Below are 16411 nucleotides of genomic sequence, written 5' to 3' on the forward strand. Positions count from 1 at the left end.
TGTTCCCCCGGATCCTACACACTCCACTTCCACCACTGTCAGGATTAATCTCAATTTCACCATTCTGGCAGAAGTTAGACTCGTTCCTCAGCACAATTGCGATTTATCAAATTAAACTTGATTAACTGCCCAGCCCTAGTGAGGGCTAAGGAGCAATGTTATACATTGATAAGAGTATGCAGTGTGCTCCTTTGCTCCCTCTAGTGGCAGCATGTGATGTCTTGCATTTAGAATGGATCCAAAAAGTTCTAAAGATATGTTCAGAAACAAATTGGCACTCCTTTTTGGATCTCACATTGTGATGTTAATAAAAAGCAGCCATTCACCGTGATGTAAAGTAGTTTGGTAGTAAATGACTGATAAGTGTATTTTGTCTCCAGCCCTCCAGTATAGGATCCATGGCACTCACTGAAGGCGCATTATCCCAGCATGGTCTTTCCAGAGTTGTCTACAGTGGGCCTCATCCACAAAGGGAAACGTTAACTGCTCAGAACAGGTAAAGTGCAGGTTTAAGTGTATTTGGGTCTATGATGATATCCTCTTGGCATCATACCGCAGCTTGCCAAGTATATGTGGATTGCATACCTTTCATGTGACATGCTGGGAAGAGAGGTCTGTGCATTTCATGATGCTGACGACAGCCTTGAATGGCTGCCAATGGAATAGTCCCAGCAGCCCTCAGACTAAGTCTGTGCAGGACACAGTGATTCAACCTTGCAGTTCACCATTACTCATATATAAGTTTATGCCAGCTTATTAGTACATTACTAATTGATTGCCCATTCTATCGTGCCTGCCACATAGTAGTGGTTACTAAAGTTTGCCAGTTACATCAGAGTACTAGTTTCTAAACCCGTGCCATACTAATCTGCCAGGTTGCAGTGTGCACACCTTTTATCAGGGCACGCTCCTATAATGAAATATCTGTCACGGACTCTGTTTATAATCCCTGGCAGTAATCTGAGACGGAAGCTTTGAATTCTCCCAAGGATTTGCATTTAAAGATGGCATGGATCTACATGCAGACTTCTCAACACTAATTCCGCATCAAGAATTGAACATGTTGATTCTTTATTTTCTGCTACATGGATTCCCATGGGATACTAAAATAACGTAGATTTTGGCGCAAAATCCATGCAAACAAAATCTCCATTTGAATAGGGCTGATCACAACTCCATTATACCCTTTAGTGGCACGCCCGGAAAATCTCCAGGGTTTGCTGCACTGACCATGCAGTTAAACCCCAGAAGATTTCCGTGGACAGCTTTAGTGCTGAAATGCTGGCCAGGACACCGTTATTGTGCCACTGTACACATTCGCCACTTCGAACGACCTCAGGAAAATCTCCGGGGCTTTCTGCGCTGACATGGTAATAATAAACCTGCCACTGAAGGGGTTAATGAACTTTCCTTTCTTCTTTTACTGGGACTTACAATCAATCAGCCATTTTTTGTTAATCGGTCTTGATTTCTCGAACATAATACACGTGGCTCACAATGAGTACTGTGATGTACAGAATGCAGGATAACCTGCCAAGGCAAGGGAATGAGGGATGCAATATCTGCAGATCAGCGGGATTTTTTTGGATTATAGCCAGTGGTATGGCTAACCAATTATATGGAACCGGTGGTCATAATCATTTTCATATGTAGGTTGAAACAATCATTAACTGAAACAGAAACCGCGGTGTAGGAGGCTTAAAAAAGGGCTCCTTCACATAGGGGTATTTATGCAGTGCTGAAACCCCATTGATTTCCACTAGGATATTCAGACCTGCGTCTTCACATGCCTATAAACCTCTTTGGGATAATGCAGCTGCATATCCTATATTAATCTGTGTTGGGGACCGAAATAGTTTATTAAAGTCAATGGAATTGTGTAAATTCGCAGTGAATACGCATGATGCATGCTTAGTCGCTGCGTATCTATGCAGGGAGGAAGGCGTAATCTATTGGAGCTTCTTGCACTTTTATTTGCACTTCTAAATACGCTATGATCACGAGCGCAAAAATAAAACTTAAGAAGGTCAAAATACGCAGAGTTTCCGTCCTTGAAAACTACGTGCATTTAGATCGATGCTAAATAAACACGTGTGAATGAACTTTTACAGCCAAACTGTCTTCCACAACCTCACCTTTGTAGCAGTTTCATGTCACAGGTCATACACCATGGCAAGACTGCGCACAGCAACAAGTCACAAGGTATACCTCATCAGTAAGTTCTCTCCAAGGATTTCAAAGCAGACTGGGTCTTCAAGATGTGCTGTCTGCTCCTGGCCGTTGCTTTGTGCTACTTCAAAGGAACTTGAGGACTGTAGGCTCGATGGTCGGAAAAGCATACTTGATGCAGCAGATGAAAGGCACGTTATGCTTCCATGCAAATCAGAAGTTGTAGCCGTGACACATGCCAAGGCTGCCCGCTATCTGCCATTCTGTATGCGTTATCAGTGGAACCTCTGCCTGAAAGTCTGTTGCGTCCCTTTTATAGAAGGCCTGTGCAAACATAGTTTTAAAGAACGGGTGGGTATGAACGCAGATGACCTGCTTTTGTATCTAGCAGATCCTGGTCTCTCCTTTCAAAAGACTTTTCACTTCCTAGACCAGCTTGGTGAATATTCTCGCCTGGGGCGAGACTGGCACGGTCAGTGGTAGGAAGAGTCAATCTCACTAAAATGGAATCTTGGGCAACAAAGCCAGTGTTAGACTGTCTTCCATTTATCTCCCAAAATCTGTTTTCCAGAAAATTAACACTTCAGTTGTCATTCTTTGTTTGGCAATCAAGCCAGGTTAAGTTATCCTGGTGAACCACACCGAACCCCTCAGATGAGATGGCAGTTCTTGTCACTTGGCTGCATTACATTGTAGCACAACTCTCACGCAGTATACATTGAGGTGGATTGGAACACCACCACATGCAGGCTTTAGTGACTGATGGCTTACCTCCCTTTATCTCTGACCATGGATATACATTTCTTGCTAAAAAAAAACCGCGTGTACTTTCCTTGCGGTTGACTACATCCTCCTCCAGGCTAAGCAGATCTGGGCCTGTGCTTTTATGCACTATGGCAATCTCTCTTTCTGTACCTATACTTCTCCTTTGTGGAACAACATCGGATTGCCCAAATTCCTTGATCCACTTGTGTGTGTCTTCAATACAGTATAAAGTATCTCAGCAAATTAATCCTGGGGGCCTTTAGTCCTTGCTAGAAATGAGGCCAAGTGACTCAACTATGTATGAAGTCATTGGAACTGGGGTGCAGAATAATCGAAGTAGAGGCTCGGGACTAATAATTAATGCATTAACAGTATCTAAGGCTGAAAAAGGACGTGTCAATCCATTTCAGCCTATTACCCAACAGTGTTGATCCAGAGGAAGGCAAAAAAAACCCAATAAGCTGGAAGAATGGAACAGACTTCATAGGTGCACGTTAAGTAGTCCTCCCATTCTATGCATAGAATGGAAGGCCTACTTGGCACATGCTAATGTAGTCCGCTCGGTGTATTCAGCCTCGGATTTGAGCTCCAACAACGGCGGGAAAGATAAGTATAAAGCTTACATCTCGGATCCAGTGGGTTAGCTAAGTTTTAGCTTGTAGGGCTCAAAGTAGTTGACAGATGCCCTTTAAGAAAAGAAATGAGATAGAGTCAATATAACAATCACTATGAAATGAACTTACTTGAAATGCAAAAATATATGTCTCAATGTGGTTATGTATCTAAACGGTTAATGCTAGTACTCCTTTTATAATGACACTGTGCAGTGAAGGATTTACGATCAGTAAGGGCTCATGGTTTGGCGGTATGGAAATGCGAGCCGTGCGTTTAGATTGGGTAGGGCTGCGTTCTCATCTCGGCGGAGCACTACTCTGTGTCAGCACATCGCAGCAGAGCAGTTATCAAAGGCAATTGTAATCTGCATTTATATGCGCTGATTATGGAAACAGAACACTTCAGACAACAGAAGCCATTCATCTCCCAGGTAGCATCGTATGCCGAAACCCCTTTGTGTACCGCCTGTAGGAATAAGGAAATGTAGCGTTACAATGCTTCCATCGTAAACAGTAATCAACACTAGTTTAAGGCAAAGCTGCAACAGGGAAACTTGTATTTCTTGCAAGAATTGTTGGGTCTTGATTGTTTTATATGGATTTTAACCTAAACGATATTTTATTAATTTCTTTGTTAAGCCAGTATATTCTGAAAAATTGTATATACAGCACAAACCTGTTGGCGAAACCTAAACAAAATATATACTGCGCTTCCATGCAGGATATACTGTATTTCAGGGGTGCACAAACTTTTAGCAGATTGTACCATTCCTAAGGGCTGCACTAAAGCTTAAAGGGGTTGTCCCGCGCCGAAACGGGTTTTTTTTTTTTTTTTTCAACCCCCCCCCCCCCCCCCCCTCCCCGTTCGGCGCGAGACAACCCCGATGCAGGGAAGTAAAGAAAGTTTACCGGAGCGCTTACCTTAATCCCCGCGCTCCGGTGACTTCAATACTTACCGCTGAAGATGGCCGCCGGGATCCTCTGTCTTCGTGGACCGCAGCTCTTCTGTGCGGTCCACTGCCGATTCCAGCCTCCTGATTGGCTGGAATCGGCACGTGACGGGGCGGAGCTACACGGAGCCGCTCTCTGGCACGAGCGGCTCCATAGAAGACTGCTGAAGACCCGGACTGCGCAAGCGCGGCTAATTTGGCCATCGGAGGCCAAAAATTAGTCGGCACCATGGAGACGAGGACGCTAGCAACGGAGCAGGTAAGTATAAAACTTTTTATAACTTCTGTATGGCTCATAATTAATGCACAATGTATATTACAAAGTGCATTATTATGGCCATACAGAAGTGTATAGACCCACTTGCTGCCTCGGGACAACCCCTTTAAAGGATTATTCCTATCAGAGGCACTTATGGCATACCGACAGTACAGTAGATACAAAAAGTCTACACACCCCTGTTAAACGCCAGGTTTTTTGTAATGCTAAAAATAAATAAAAAAATCCAACAAAAATGAATCCTTTTAGTTATTTCCACCTTCAATGTGACCTGTTATTTCTACAATTGGATTGGAAAACCAACTGAAATCTTTTAGGGTTGGAAACGGACAAAACAAAAATGGCGTGTTTGCATAAATATGCACACCCTAATACTTTGCTGATGTATCCTTTGAATTCATGGCAGCATTCAGTGTTTTTAGGTGTCTATCAGCATGGCACATCTTGACTTGGCAATCTTTGCCCACTCTTCCTTACAAAAGTGCTCCGAATCTGTCATTGCAAGGGCATCTCGTGTGTACCGCCCTCTACAGGTCAACCCAAAGATGTATAATGGGACTCATGTCAAGGGCATTCCAAAACAGATCTTCTGGCAAAGCCATTCTTTTGTTCATTTGGGTCGTTGTTGTGCTAAAAGGTGAAAGTCCCTCTTCAGTTTTTTAGCAGAGGCCTGAAGGTTCTGTGCCAAAATAGACTGATTATTTGGAACTGTTCAGAATTCCCCCCCCCCCCCCCACCTTGACTAAAGCCCCAGGTCCAGCAGCAGAAAAGCAGCCCCAAAGCATACTGCTGCCTCCACTTCACTGTGGGTATGGTATTCTTTTGGTGATGCTTAATGTTGACTTTGCGCCAAATGTGCCTTTTGGAAGTATGGCCAAATAGTTCAAATTGGGTCTCATCAGACCATAACACATTCTCACACATGCTTTTGAAAACTTGATGTAGGCTTTGGCTAAACCTAGCCGGGCTTGGATGTTTCTTTGTTAGAAAAGGCTTCAGTCTTCCCACCCTATCCCACAGCCCAAACATATGAAGAATGCGCAGGAGGTGGTTGTCACATGTACTACGCAACAAGTACTTGCCAGGAATTCCTGCAGCTCCTTTACTATTGCTGTTGGGCTCCTGGCAGCCACCTGGACCAATTTTCTTCTGGCCTTTTCATCAATTTTTGAGGGACATCCAGTTTTTGATGTCACTGTTCCAAATGTAATCCAATTCCTGATGATGTCTTCACGGTGTCCCATGGTATATGTAACGCCTCCCCTTCTCCTGACTGATCCCTTTCAACAGTCAGATCCCTTTGATGTGCTGTAAGATCTTTATGGCGTTTGCTGAAAAATGCAACTAAGAAAATTTTCAGCAAAATCCTCCTATAGGAGCTGAGCTTTATATGGGGGAAATTGGAATCTCTTTAAATGATGACAGCGGAGTACTGACTACTATTTATTCATGCGTTTTTAAAGGGGCTTGGCTGATTCTAAACACAACCACCTCCCCAAATATAAGAGGGTGTTCACACTTACGCAACCACATTTATTTTAGATTTATTTTATTTATCCACCCGAGGGGCTCATGTCCACGGATGGAACGTGATACGCGGTTTTACGCTGCAGGAGTACCGCGATTGTAAACAAACCACGGGCGCTGCTGTTCGCGAAATATCACACGTTTTTCACGTGGTCTCCATCAAGGCTATATTGATGGAGACCTCCAGCGGCATGAATCCGATGAAAATGGAACATGCCACGTTTTTTAGTTTTTAGGTTTTTTTTAACTGCTCGCGTAAATTTGCGGTAAAATAACGCATGTCTGCATTGGTGGCAGGAAAGCTATTAAAGTCCATAGAACCTAATGCAGGAACCGCGGTACCAATCCATCTACACACCCCTGTTAAAATGCCGTGTTATGTCCCCTGTACGTCACTTTAAAGAGTTTGGTTAAACTGAACCCTGCTATACATTATACATGGCGAGACCTGAGATGGGGATTCATAGAGCGAATACCAATGATGGCCTGCACAAAGCGTAACACAGTAGCCGTTTTGCCTGGTTTTGTTTCTTCAGGTTGGTTAAAGGAAGTTTGTCACCATATTGTTGGCCTTGTAATCAAATCTACCTTTCCATGTGTGATGTCATGGCGAATGCAGCAGCACCCGTATGTTCCAATCTGACTTCCATCTCAAATTATAGCTCCTGAAGTTCCTTGTGCACCATATGCTAATTAGCGGTGGTCTGTCCGATCTGCGGTCCACCTCTGCCAGCAGCCTAGGCTCTACCTGCCTATTCTATGAAAGTCCCTTTCCTTGCTCAGTGACTTTTCAGTTTCCCCCCCCCCCCCCCCCCGTTGGAGACCTCCTGCTTACCAGCTACAATACACTGATGGTGCATGACCTTAGTCCAACCTGCCGAGGAGTTGCAGCCGCTTGCGCTTGATCAATCAGTGAGGCGCAAACGCTATGAAGGTGGAATGCGTGACCTCTCTAATGTACAGAGCTATAGACGTCACTGAGTGAGGAAGAGGCCTTTTTTATTTTAGAATTCGTTTATTCCAGGACCCTATTGATAACCTACCCTTATGATATCCTGTTTCCCCAAAAATAAGCCCTATGATTTTTTTTTTTAGGATTTTAGAAGAGGCTTGAAATATTAGCCCTATCTCAAAAATAAGCCCTTTCATAAAAAAGGAATACATTACATAGCGGCCTAGGTCCCTCCCGCTGCTCTCTGGAGCTCCGACGGGGTTCTTGCTGTCGTCGGCTGCCCACGAAAGACCACTTCCTGCTTATGGGATTAATAAAGCTCATCTTCAGGAAGCGATGGCTCTGATTGGTTCTCGAGCACTGCTCAGCCTTTCAATGCAGCAATCGATGAACGAATGTGATTGCTGTGATTAGTTTATCGAGCTCTGCGTTGATTGGCTGAGCAGCAGCCTAAGAACCAATCACAGCCATCGCGTTGTGGAGTCGGGATTTATGAATTCGCCAATTAATGTTGCGACTCAGCACGTCTGAGATCCGGAGAGCAGAAGACCTGGACAGAGCCTGCTAGATTCCCCCCCATAATAAGACCTAGCGCCTCTTTTGGGGCAAAAATTAATATAAGGGTCTTATTTTGGGGGAAACACGATAGAATGTCATCGGTGTGGGTGGGGAGGGGTGAAATTCCAAAATACTGCTGTACACCATGGTATAATGTGTCCATGTAAAGTGTTTTCTTTCCTCTGGTTTCGTGTTTTTCTTCCCACACTTTGGTTAGTTGACTTTGACTAGTCAGTGTGGCGGATATGGGGATTTTGCCTTTTCAAGTCATCATGTAGTTTACTAACGCCAGCTGCTATATCCAAGTATGTCTAGCTATGTTTTTATTCTGCCTGCTTTCCATGGCTGCTCGTTGAGCTTCTGTAGTACTAATGCCATATATCAATTTTTCCTCTAGATTTGAAGTCCTGTCATTCCTCCTATTATGCTATAATTCTGCCTTAAACTTCATGCCAGCACCTTCCCTCCGATCCCTGTGTCACATGTCCTCAAGGTAAGAATACCATTTTTTTGACATTTTAAATGGGATCCTTTTCTCTTTCATGGAATATATACTGCAGAACTTTACATAGCATTTACCATCACACAAGGAATATATGATTATAACAATTATTATCTGTAAAACACGCCGGCCACCAACTGTGCGGGCAATGAGCCTTGACAGCTTTTTTTTGTTTGTTTTTTTTCGTGCAACCCATATGCAATACAGTATATTGTGTTATAGGCTCCCGTTGGTGTGTACAGTATATTGTGTTATAGGCTCCCGTTGGTGTGTACAGTATATTGTGTTATAGGCTCCCGTTGGTGTGTACAGTATATTGTGTTATAGGCTCCCGTTGGTGTGTACAGTATATTGTGTTATAGGCTCCCGTTGGTGTGTACAGTATATTGTGTTATAGGCTCCCGTTGGTGTGTACAGTATATTGTGTTATAGGCTCCCGTTGGTGTGTACAGTATATTGTGTTATAGGCTCCCGTTGGTGTGTACAGTATATTGTGTTATAGGCTCCCGTTGGTGTGTACAGTATATTGTGTTATAGGCTCCCGTTGGTGTGTACAGTATATTGTGTTATAGGCTCCCGTTGGTGTGTACAGTATATTGTGTTATAGGTTCCCGTTGGTGTGTACAGTATATTGTGTTATAGGCTCCCGTTGAGGTGTACAGTATATTGTGTTATAGGCTCCCGTTGAGGTGTACAGTATATTGTGTTATAGGCTCCCGTGGTGTACAGTATATTGTGTTATAGGCTCCCGTTGTGTACAGTATATTGTGTTATAGGCTCCCGTTGAGGTGTACAGTATATTGTGTTATAGGCTCCCGTTGAGGTGTACAGTATATTGTGTTATAGGCTCCCGTTGTGTACAGTATATTGTGTTATAGGCTCCCGTTGTGTACAGTATATTGTGTTATAGGCTCCCGTTGTGTACAGTATATTGTGTTATAGGCTCCCGTTGTGTACAGTATATTGTGTTATAGGCTCCCGTTGAGGTGTACAGTATATTGTGTTATAGGCTCCCGTTGTGTACAGTATATTGTGTTATAGGCTCCCGTTGTGTACAGTATATTGTGTTATAGGCTCCCGTTGTGTACAGTATATTGTGTTATAGGCTCCCGTTGAGGTGTACAGTATATTGTGTTATAGGCTCCCGTTGGTGTGTACAGTATATTGTGTTATAGGCTCCCGGTGGTGTGTACAGTATATTGTGTTATAGGCTCCCGGTGGTGTGTACAGTATATTTCATTTGGTCTCTTGGTCAAGCGAACTGTGTTCTTGATGGGTCATTTTTGCTTATTTTATGCTCTTGTAAACGAGCGCAGTCAGCGTCCATATTGCCCTATGTGCATACGTTATTTGTTTCAACAACTTATTATGCAGAGCATCGTTTTTCTGAGGATGCAATAATCTTTGTACGGATATACAGTATCCTATATCTGCCTTATTTAAAGCTTGCCTATTGTTTCGGATGACTTTTTGAATAAGCTGCCGTGTGTACATGAGTAATAACGCCATTTCTGTCCATTATATGATATGTATCCTGTGGTTGGTTTATTTGTTTTTTTTTCCCTCCGTTTTCTCTTTGTGGACTAGTGGGCAGAGCCTGGCTGCTGCATTTTTTTTTTTATAGACCATGTACAGAGAACTGCAGATTCTGGTCTCTGCCTGTAGCACACTCATCATGTAAGACAGTATACAGCAGTACAGAGCAGTGGCAAATTGGGGAAAAAAAAGCAATTAACTTGCCATTAGCTCCTGCAGGATGTCCATGTGTGTCTTTTCCTCCCCTCCACTCTGCTCTCATAGACTTCAAAGAACAGGATGACTCATCCCACCTCCTCCACTTCCTGTTTTGTCATAGTACCATCTTCAGTGGAGGCAATCTCGTTTGATAGCAGAAAGTGGAAAGCAAGTTAACAGTAGTGGGGCCCTCTAGTGGTCACTTGAGTGATTCTTCAGCATAAAAATGTAATTAAAGGTAAATGGTTTGCAAAACTGCCATTTACTTTATCACACGGGCTATCATAAAAGCGTTCGTTGTTTGTAAAGTTAGTGACCATTTAGGCCACTCACACAGGTGTTTCTACAGCGTTTTAGCGTACCCAATCATTGCAATGGATGATGGTCCATTAAAAAGCTCTGCAATGCACTAAAATAGAACATACAGCGTTAGTTTAGCATGGTGTTAGAAACGCCGTGTTATAATGGTTGCCTGAAAAGGAGGTTCCGTTGGCTATAATCCTTTTCTATAATGTCATCCATGCTGCTGATATTTCTGTATATTAGAGACCGACATAAAAACAGGATCTCTTCTACTTGTGTGTAGTGTATTAGAGACGACATGGCAGCTAGTCTCCACCAACTGGCTCAAGGTAAATTAAGAATCGGTGATGAAGTCTGTAAGGGAAAACCTTCTGTTTAAAAAAAAAAACCGAAAAAAAAACAACACACCGCCTATTCTGAAAGTTTTAGGTAGGCTTTAACCAAACATGCAGAAGTGTGTTGTGTTTTTTTTTTTTTGTTTTTTTTAATAACCTATATCGCATTGTGGGGATTTTTTCGCATTGAGAATCAATAAATGTCAATTTGCACAGTATTTTCTAGTATTCCCAAAATAAGCAAAATGCATTTTATTTTTTAAGCTTTTATGCCCTTAAGCACTGGTTTACGTTATAAATGCCGTGTAAGTAGAAATGAGCGCTGCGGTTGACCGATCGCTGACTGGGTTGTATTGATCAACTAAGTGCGGAGTCGGTCAATAGTCTTAGCCATATTAGACTCTACATCCCAATACATTTCCATCATCTCTGCAGCGCCAGGCATTAATCTAGTAGCTAATGGACAAAACGGTACATGAAAAAGAAAAAATACCCAGCGGAGTCTAATTTTCTGTGTGACTGAGCAACAGAAAGGCCTTTATTTAGTAAATGGTGTTGCATGCGGGCAGATACAGCAGCAGATACACTTTCCTTTTGGACAATGTAGCACATATTTGACTGATTTGGTGTTTTGGAGGACCTTTCTGCCCGTAGCATAGCCAGCTCTAGCTATGTGGACGGTGCTGCCTGCATTCCGTGTATAGAGAACGTCATGCTTGCTGAATAAGTAAATTGTATTTTTAATGATGGCCATGACAGACTACTTGAAAAATCATATAAAGTGGTGATTATCTCCGATTACGTTAATCTAGGTCAGTAAAATTCAGAATTTTCTAATCAAGCTGTTTTCCTATTTTTTTCAGGCACTGAATGAATAGTGTAGCATTTAGGTTTTTGTAGCTTATTTTCGACAGAAGGAGCCCGGACAATGGATTTTATTTAATCAATGACTACATCCTGTATCAATTGGAATGAGTGTTTGGCCTTTGACCCTACTTGCAGGCCAAGGATGGCATAGTAAATGAGGCTGACTTAAAGGCATATTCCAGACATTTACTATTGATGACCTCTCTGATCCCTGCTGATCCTCCAGCCCATTATCAGTGCAGCGTGGCCGGACATCTACATCAGTGGTCAGAGTTACCGAAGTGTAATAGAAGGCTTCACTCCAATTGAAACCAATGGGAGTAATGCCTTCTATTACACTTCGGGCTCTTCATTGCAGTCAGAGCCGGAAATGTAATAGAAGGCATCACTCCCATTTGGTTTTAATGGAAATGAAGATTTCTATTATACTTCCGACCCTGAACCTTGCTGCAGACATCCCGGTTCCACTGTACTGACAGCAGGCTATAGGATCAGCTGATCGGCAAGGATACCAAGTGACGAACCCATGCTGATCAACTATTGATGACCTATCGTGAGGATCGGTCATCAATAATAAACTCCTGGAATACTCTTGACAATATGTAACTCCACAGAAGGTACAAGCCTTTTATTACACTTACGGCCTGCTGTCAGTGCTGTGGGGCCGCACGTCCGATTCAGTGGTCATGGCCGGAAGTGTAATAGAAACCTTCACTTTCGTTATAATCAAATGGGAGTGATGCCTTCTATTAGTTTTCGGCTCTGACTGCAATAAGGACTCCGAAGTGTAATAGAAGGTATCACTCCCATTGGTTTCAATTGGAGGGAAGCCTAGCACTTGAACCACGAAGTTTGTACCATCGGGACTAGGGAAAAAGTACAGACCATGGCAGGTACTGTCTCTCAATGTGGGCACTTGGTGGTTCCAGGTAGCAATAATCAGTCTTTTGGTGGGGCACACAACTTAATGGTTACAGTCTCTATTGCTTCACAGGATATTCACTTGAACAGAACCCATCACAGGGCAACAAGTTACACTCGGCTTTGGTCCACGTAGCGGCTCTTCTAGCGCTTGACTATCCAACAGTGCAGACTACTAGGTTGAGGTCCAGAACTTCCCCACTTATCCAGGAATGATTGCAGAAGGTGGACTCTTCTCTTGGCGTTGTGGGGTGCTATGGCCTGTGCTATAGCTCAAGAGGTCAGGGCAACAGATCACTACCCAAAAGATCACAGGGTCTACAGTTCGGCTTGCTCGATCCCATGCCAGTTGTCACCGAACAATGTATATGGCTCTCCTAGTCTAATCTTGGGCTCACTGACTGAGAGGAGCCTAGGGGTGCAGAGGTAGTAGTGCCTGAGGGGGCCCAATGGACCATCTACCACATAAGAAGGTACCGATATTATAACTGGAACCTGGTAAGACGCTGACTGTTTTTTATTTTTATACTTTTACTTTAGGGCCCAGGAGTGTTAGATTATACCTATAGGCACAGGGACCGATGAACAAGGTGAAGGGCTGTGTATTTTGCTCACCTTTTTATCATATAATATACATTTCTTACTGATGTTTTTGCAGGCTCTGTGTATGTGGATATCCCCGGCAACATGCAAGAAAATTTAGCGGTGTCAAGAACAGAATACCGGCGTCCTCGGAGTTTATGGTGCAGCTTCTGACTGGCATTTACTACTCCTTGTAAGATTACATCTGTGGAATATGTTGGCGCTATATAAATATATTATTACACCCCTTATTGGAAAATACAATGCAGCTACAGGAGAATCCCATAAAGACAGCTAAATGGGTTTTGATTTTCCTGTTATTAGAGGACACGGTAATTCAGCGATGGGGATTTTCATCTATAGGGAGGCTGGTTTCATGTTCTCTACACTTGGAGTGCCTGAGGTAAAATGTAAAAGGGAAGCATGTAAATATTGTGGAAGACAAGTATTTTACTGTAGGCCATGTTATCCTTTTGTTACCTACGGTGTTAAACATATAGGAAGCCCATCATCAGGGTACAAGTATGAAAGTGATGACTGTGTAGAGTGTCGGGTTATCTATACAGGGTCGGCCATGGAAAAGTAGGCCGGCACCACACCCTGATGAAAGCGATCTGAAAGAAAATCTCTTTTGCCAATAGCAACCAATCACAGTGCAACTTTCATTTTACCTCAGCAGTATAAGAGAAAGCTGCACTGTAATTGGTTGCTATGGACAACAGACAATGTCTTACACAGCTAGATGGTGATACTGGACTATTTTTCCGTGGCCCACCCTGTACAAGCTTGTGCGCAACTTTTCTCATTTTGCAGATTTGTGGATTGGTACTTGGCAGGGGTGTGGCATACTGTGGCGAAGGCATACCCATGCGCTCTCTGATATACATGGAGCCCCACATACGGAATGCTTTATTCCTGTTTGTGAAAATGGGAGAACATAGAACATGCAGCTATTCCTTTTTATTATTTTATTCCTTTTTTTCCCCAAATGGACAATCGAATTGTGTGATAAATTTCCCACATCAATAGGCCCGTTGTTTGCTATGGGTCTGTCTGCTGTCCTTGGAATACATGGACAGCACACGGCCTGACAAGATGTCCATCGGAGTTGGCCCCTTATGTGTATATTTTACTGGAATTAAGTGAAACCGTAAAAATTCACTTTGTACTAGTTGATTTGCACAACATGCCGACCACTTTGAAGGTGCAATATATGTTTTACTGTAACTTAAACAATACAGGCAAAACTGAGAGCTTTTTAATAATTATTTATCTCTGAAAGTCAATATCTTTTTGTTACAAGTCCTACCTCCAGGACTTCTCTAGAATAGCACCAGTCCTCTGGAACGCTCTACCCCAAAACAACCGGATAATCCCCAGCGCACAGAACTTCAGACGTGCCTTAAACGCACCTCTTCAGGGAGGCATACCGAATCTCCTGATCTAATCCCCACCCCCTCACAAGATGCCCCCTGCCCGTCTCTGTGGCTCCCCCTACCTTCCACTTTGCCTATCGTATACATCTTCTGCCCCTGTACCTCCTTATAACCCCATCCCACCGTTCTGTTTCCTAATAATTAAATACCGTATGTAATTTTCGCACCGTGTTGTGTTTCCCCGTACCTCCTGAACCTCCCCCACCCGCCTTTCTCCAAATAAGTGTATACCATGTGTAATTGTCTTGTTTGTGTTCCCCCAATGCTCTGAAAGCGCTGCAGAATAGGTTACAAATAAAGATTATTAGCTTAAGGGCGTCTTTCACACTGGCGAGGGTGATATCTGGCTGTGATTCATGGCCCAATATCGCATTTGCCACCATGTGAAAGCCCTGTGGATGGGAGGCCGTTTCATGTAAAAACAGCCTCTCATCAGTGTGTGGACGAAGGGAATCCCCCGCTGTGGCTGTCAGTTGTGGCAGGGGATTGCAGAGGTATGTAATTGCTTTGAATGGGGCCGGCACTGCTGGCGCCAGGCCCATTGAAGACCGTAGGCGGTCCCGCAAAAAGATAGGATGCTATGTTTCCCACATAGCATCATGGCGCCGAGCAAGAAAACCTCGCTAATGTGAATTAACCCATTCAAAAGAATAGGGTTCATATTCAGTTTTTTTGTGTTTTTTTTTTTGTGTTTTTTTGTGTTTTTTTTAATGCCCGTGTGAAGGCAGCCTAAGGCTGCTTTCACAACTGCACTGGAACCTCCATTCAGAGTTTCCATCACAGATCCAGCAGAAAAACGACGCATTTTTCATCCGGTAAAATGTTGGAAAGTTGAGTGGACGAACCCCATCACAGTCAATGGCGTCCATTCGGCGGTTTTATTCTGTCATAGGACAGATCTGTTCGGCAGCGGGGATACATACGCACTCAAACTTTATGGTTTCTTTTTGTTTTTTTGTTGTTTTTTTAAACCAGCCTTATTGAATTCTACTAACCGCTTGGACTATATTGTCGGGTCATTACATAAATCTATTTTAATTCCGGGTTGTAATGCTACATGTCATCTGTACATTAGCACCAGTTATGTTGTAGGCTACACCAGTGTTATATACTCTGCCATGTATCAACTACTAATGTATTCAGAAATGTGATTGCTTTTTAATGGCGCAGACTAATTCCTGCATATAGATGGCAATCTGTACAAGAATAACGGGTGATATATCAGAATTGTTTTCTAATTGCTGTAAGGTATGAAAAGTAAAGCACTCAGAAATAAAGTATTGAAACCATGGTAACCAGTAGGCACAGGTACCCGCTGCCATAGACGGCAGACTTTACATTAGTAAATGAATGATTTACAGTCCTACACCCACCTGTTTAAAAAAAATAAGTAATCTAACCAAGGCCATATGCAAGGGGGCGAAGAATTTGTCATAATCAGTGTAAATTGTGTTGCAGACATAATCAAGTTAAACCTGAGTTAACTGTTTAATGCCTTTTTTGAGTTTTTCTTAATATCCATATTAGCAATGTTACATATGAAATATATGTTTTGTATATTCTGATATTCAGCATATTACATTCAGCAATTCGTATATTTGCAGAGATGTGAATGAAAACCTTCTGGGGAATTTAACTCATTATGTAGTTTACAAAACTGCTCCATTTTTCATAACTCCTGAATATTCCCTTTCTATGGCCCAATGCACACGGCCGGCTTTGCATTGCAGAATCTGGAGCGGTGGCGTTCTCTGGATTCTTCAGCAAATATTTTCCATAGACATGCTATAGAAAATCGCTTTTCCACGTCCGCGATTTTCTGCTTGCGGAGGGAAAATCACAGCGTGTTGTGTATGGGCGCGGATGGCTTCCATTAAAGTCAATAGAGGCCATCTGATCCGCAGAAGTCACTGCGGACG

The 16411-nt window shown here is 43.0% G+C and overlaps 1 protein-coding gene across 4 annotated transcripts in view; it reads left to right on the forward strand.

The window, feature by feature from the left end:
* HYCC1 (hyccin PI4KA lipid kinase complex subunit 1) overlaps positions 1-16411 on the forward strand; it is a 113982-nt gene that overhangs the window by 77590 nt on the left and 19981 nt on the right. For all 4 annotated transcript variants that reach the window (XM_066585273.1, XM_066585278.1, XM_066585274.1 and 1 more), the window contains exons 6-8: positions 381-496; positions 8210-8305; positions 13133-13249. In XM_066585273.1, coding sequence (XP_066441370.1) covers positions 381-496; positions 8210-8305; positions 13133-13249 — 329 coding nt within the window. The remainder of the gene's footprint in view (positions 1-380; positions 497-8209; positions 8306-13132; positions 13250-16411) is intronic.

Source organism: Eleutherodactylus coqui, chromosome 12, assembly GCF_035609145.1.
Source record: "Eleutherodactylus coqui strain aEleCoq1 chromosome 12, aEleCoq1.hap1, whole genome shotgun sequence".
Lineage (NCBI taxonomy): Eukaryota > Metazoa > Chordata > Amphibia > Anura > Eleutherodactylidae > Eleutherodactylus > Eleutherodactylus coqui.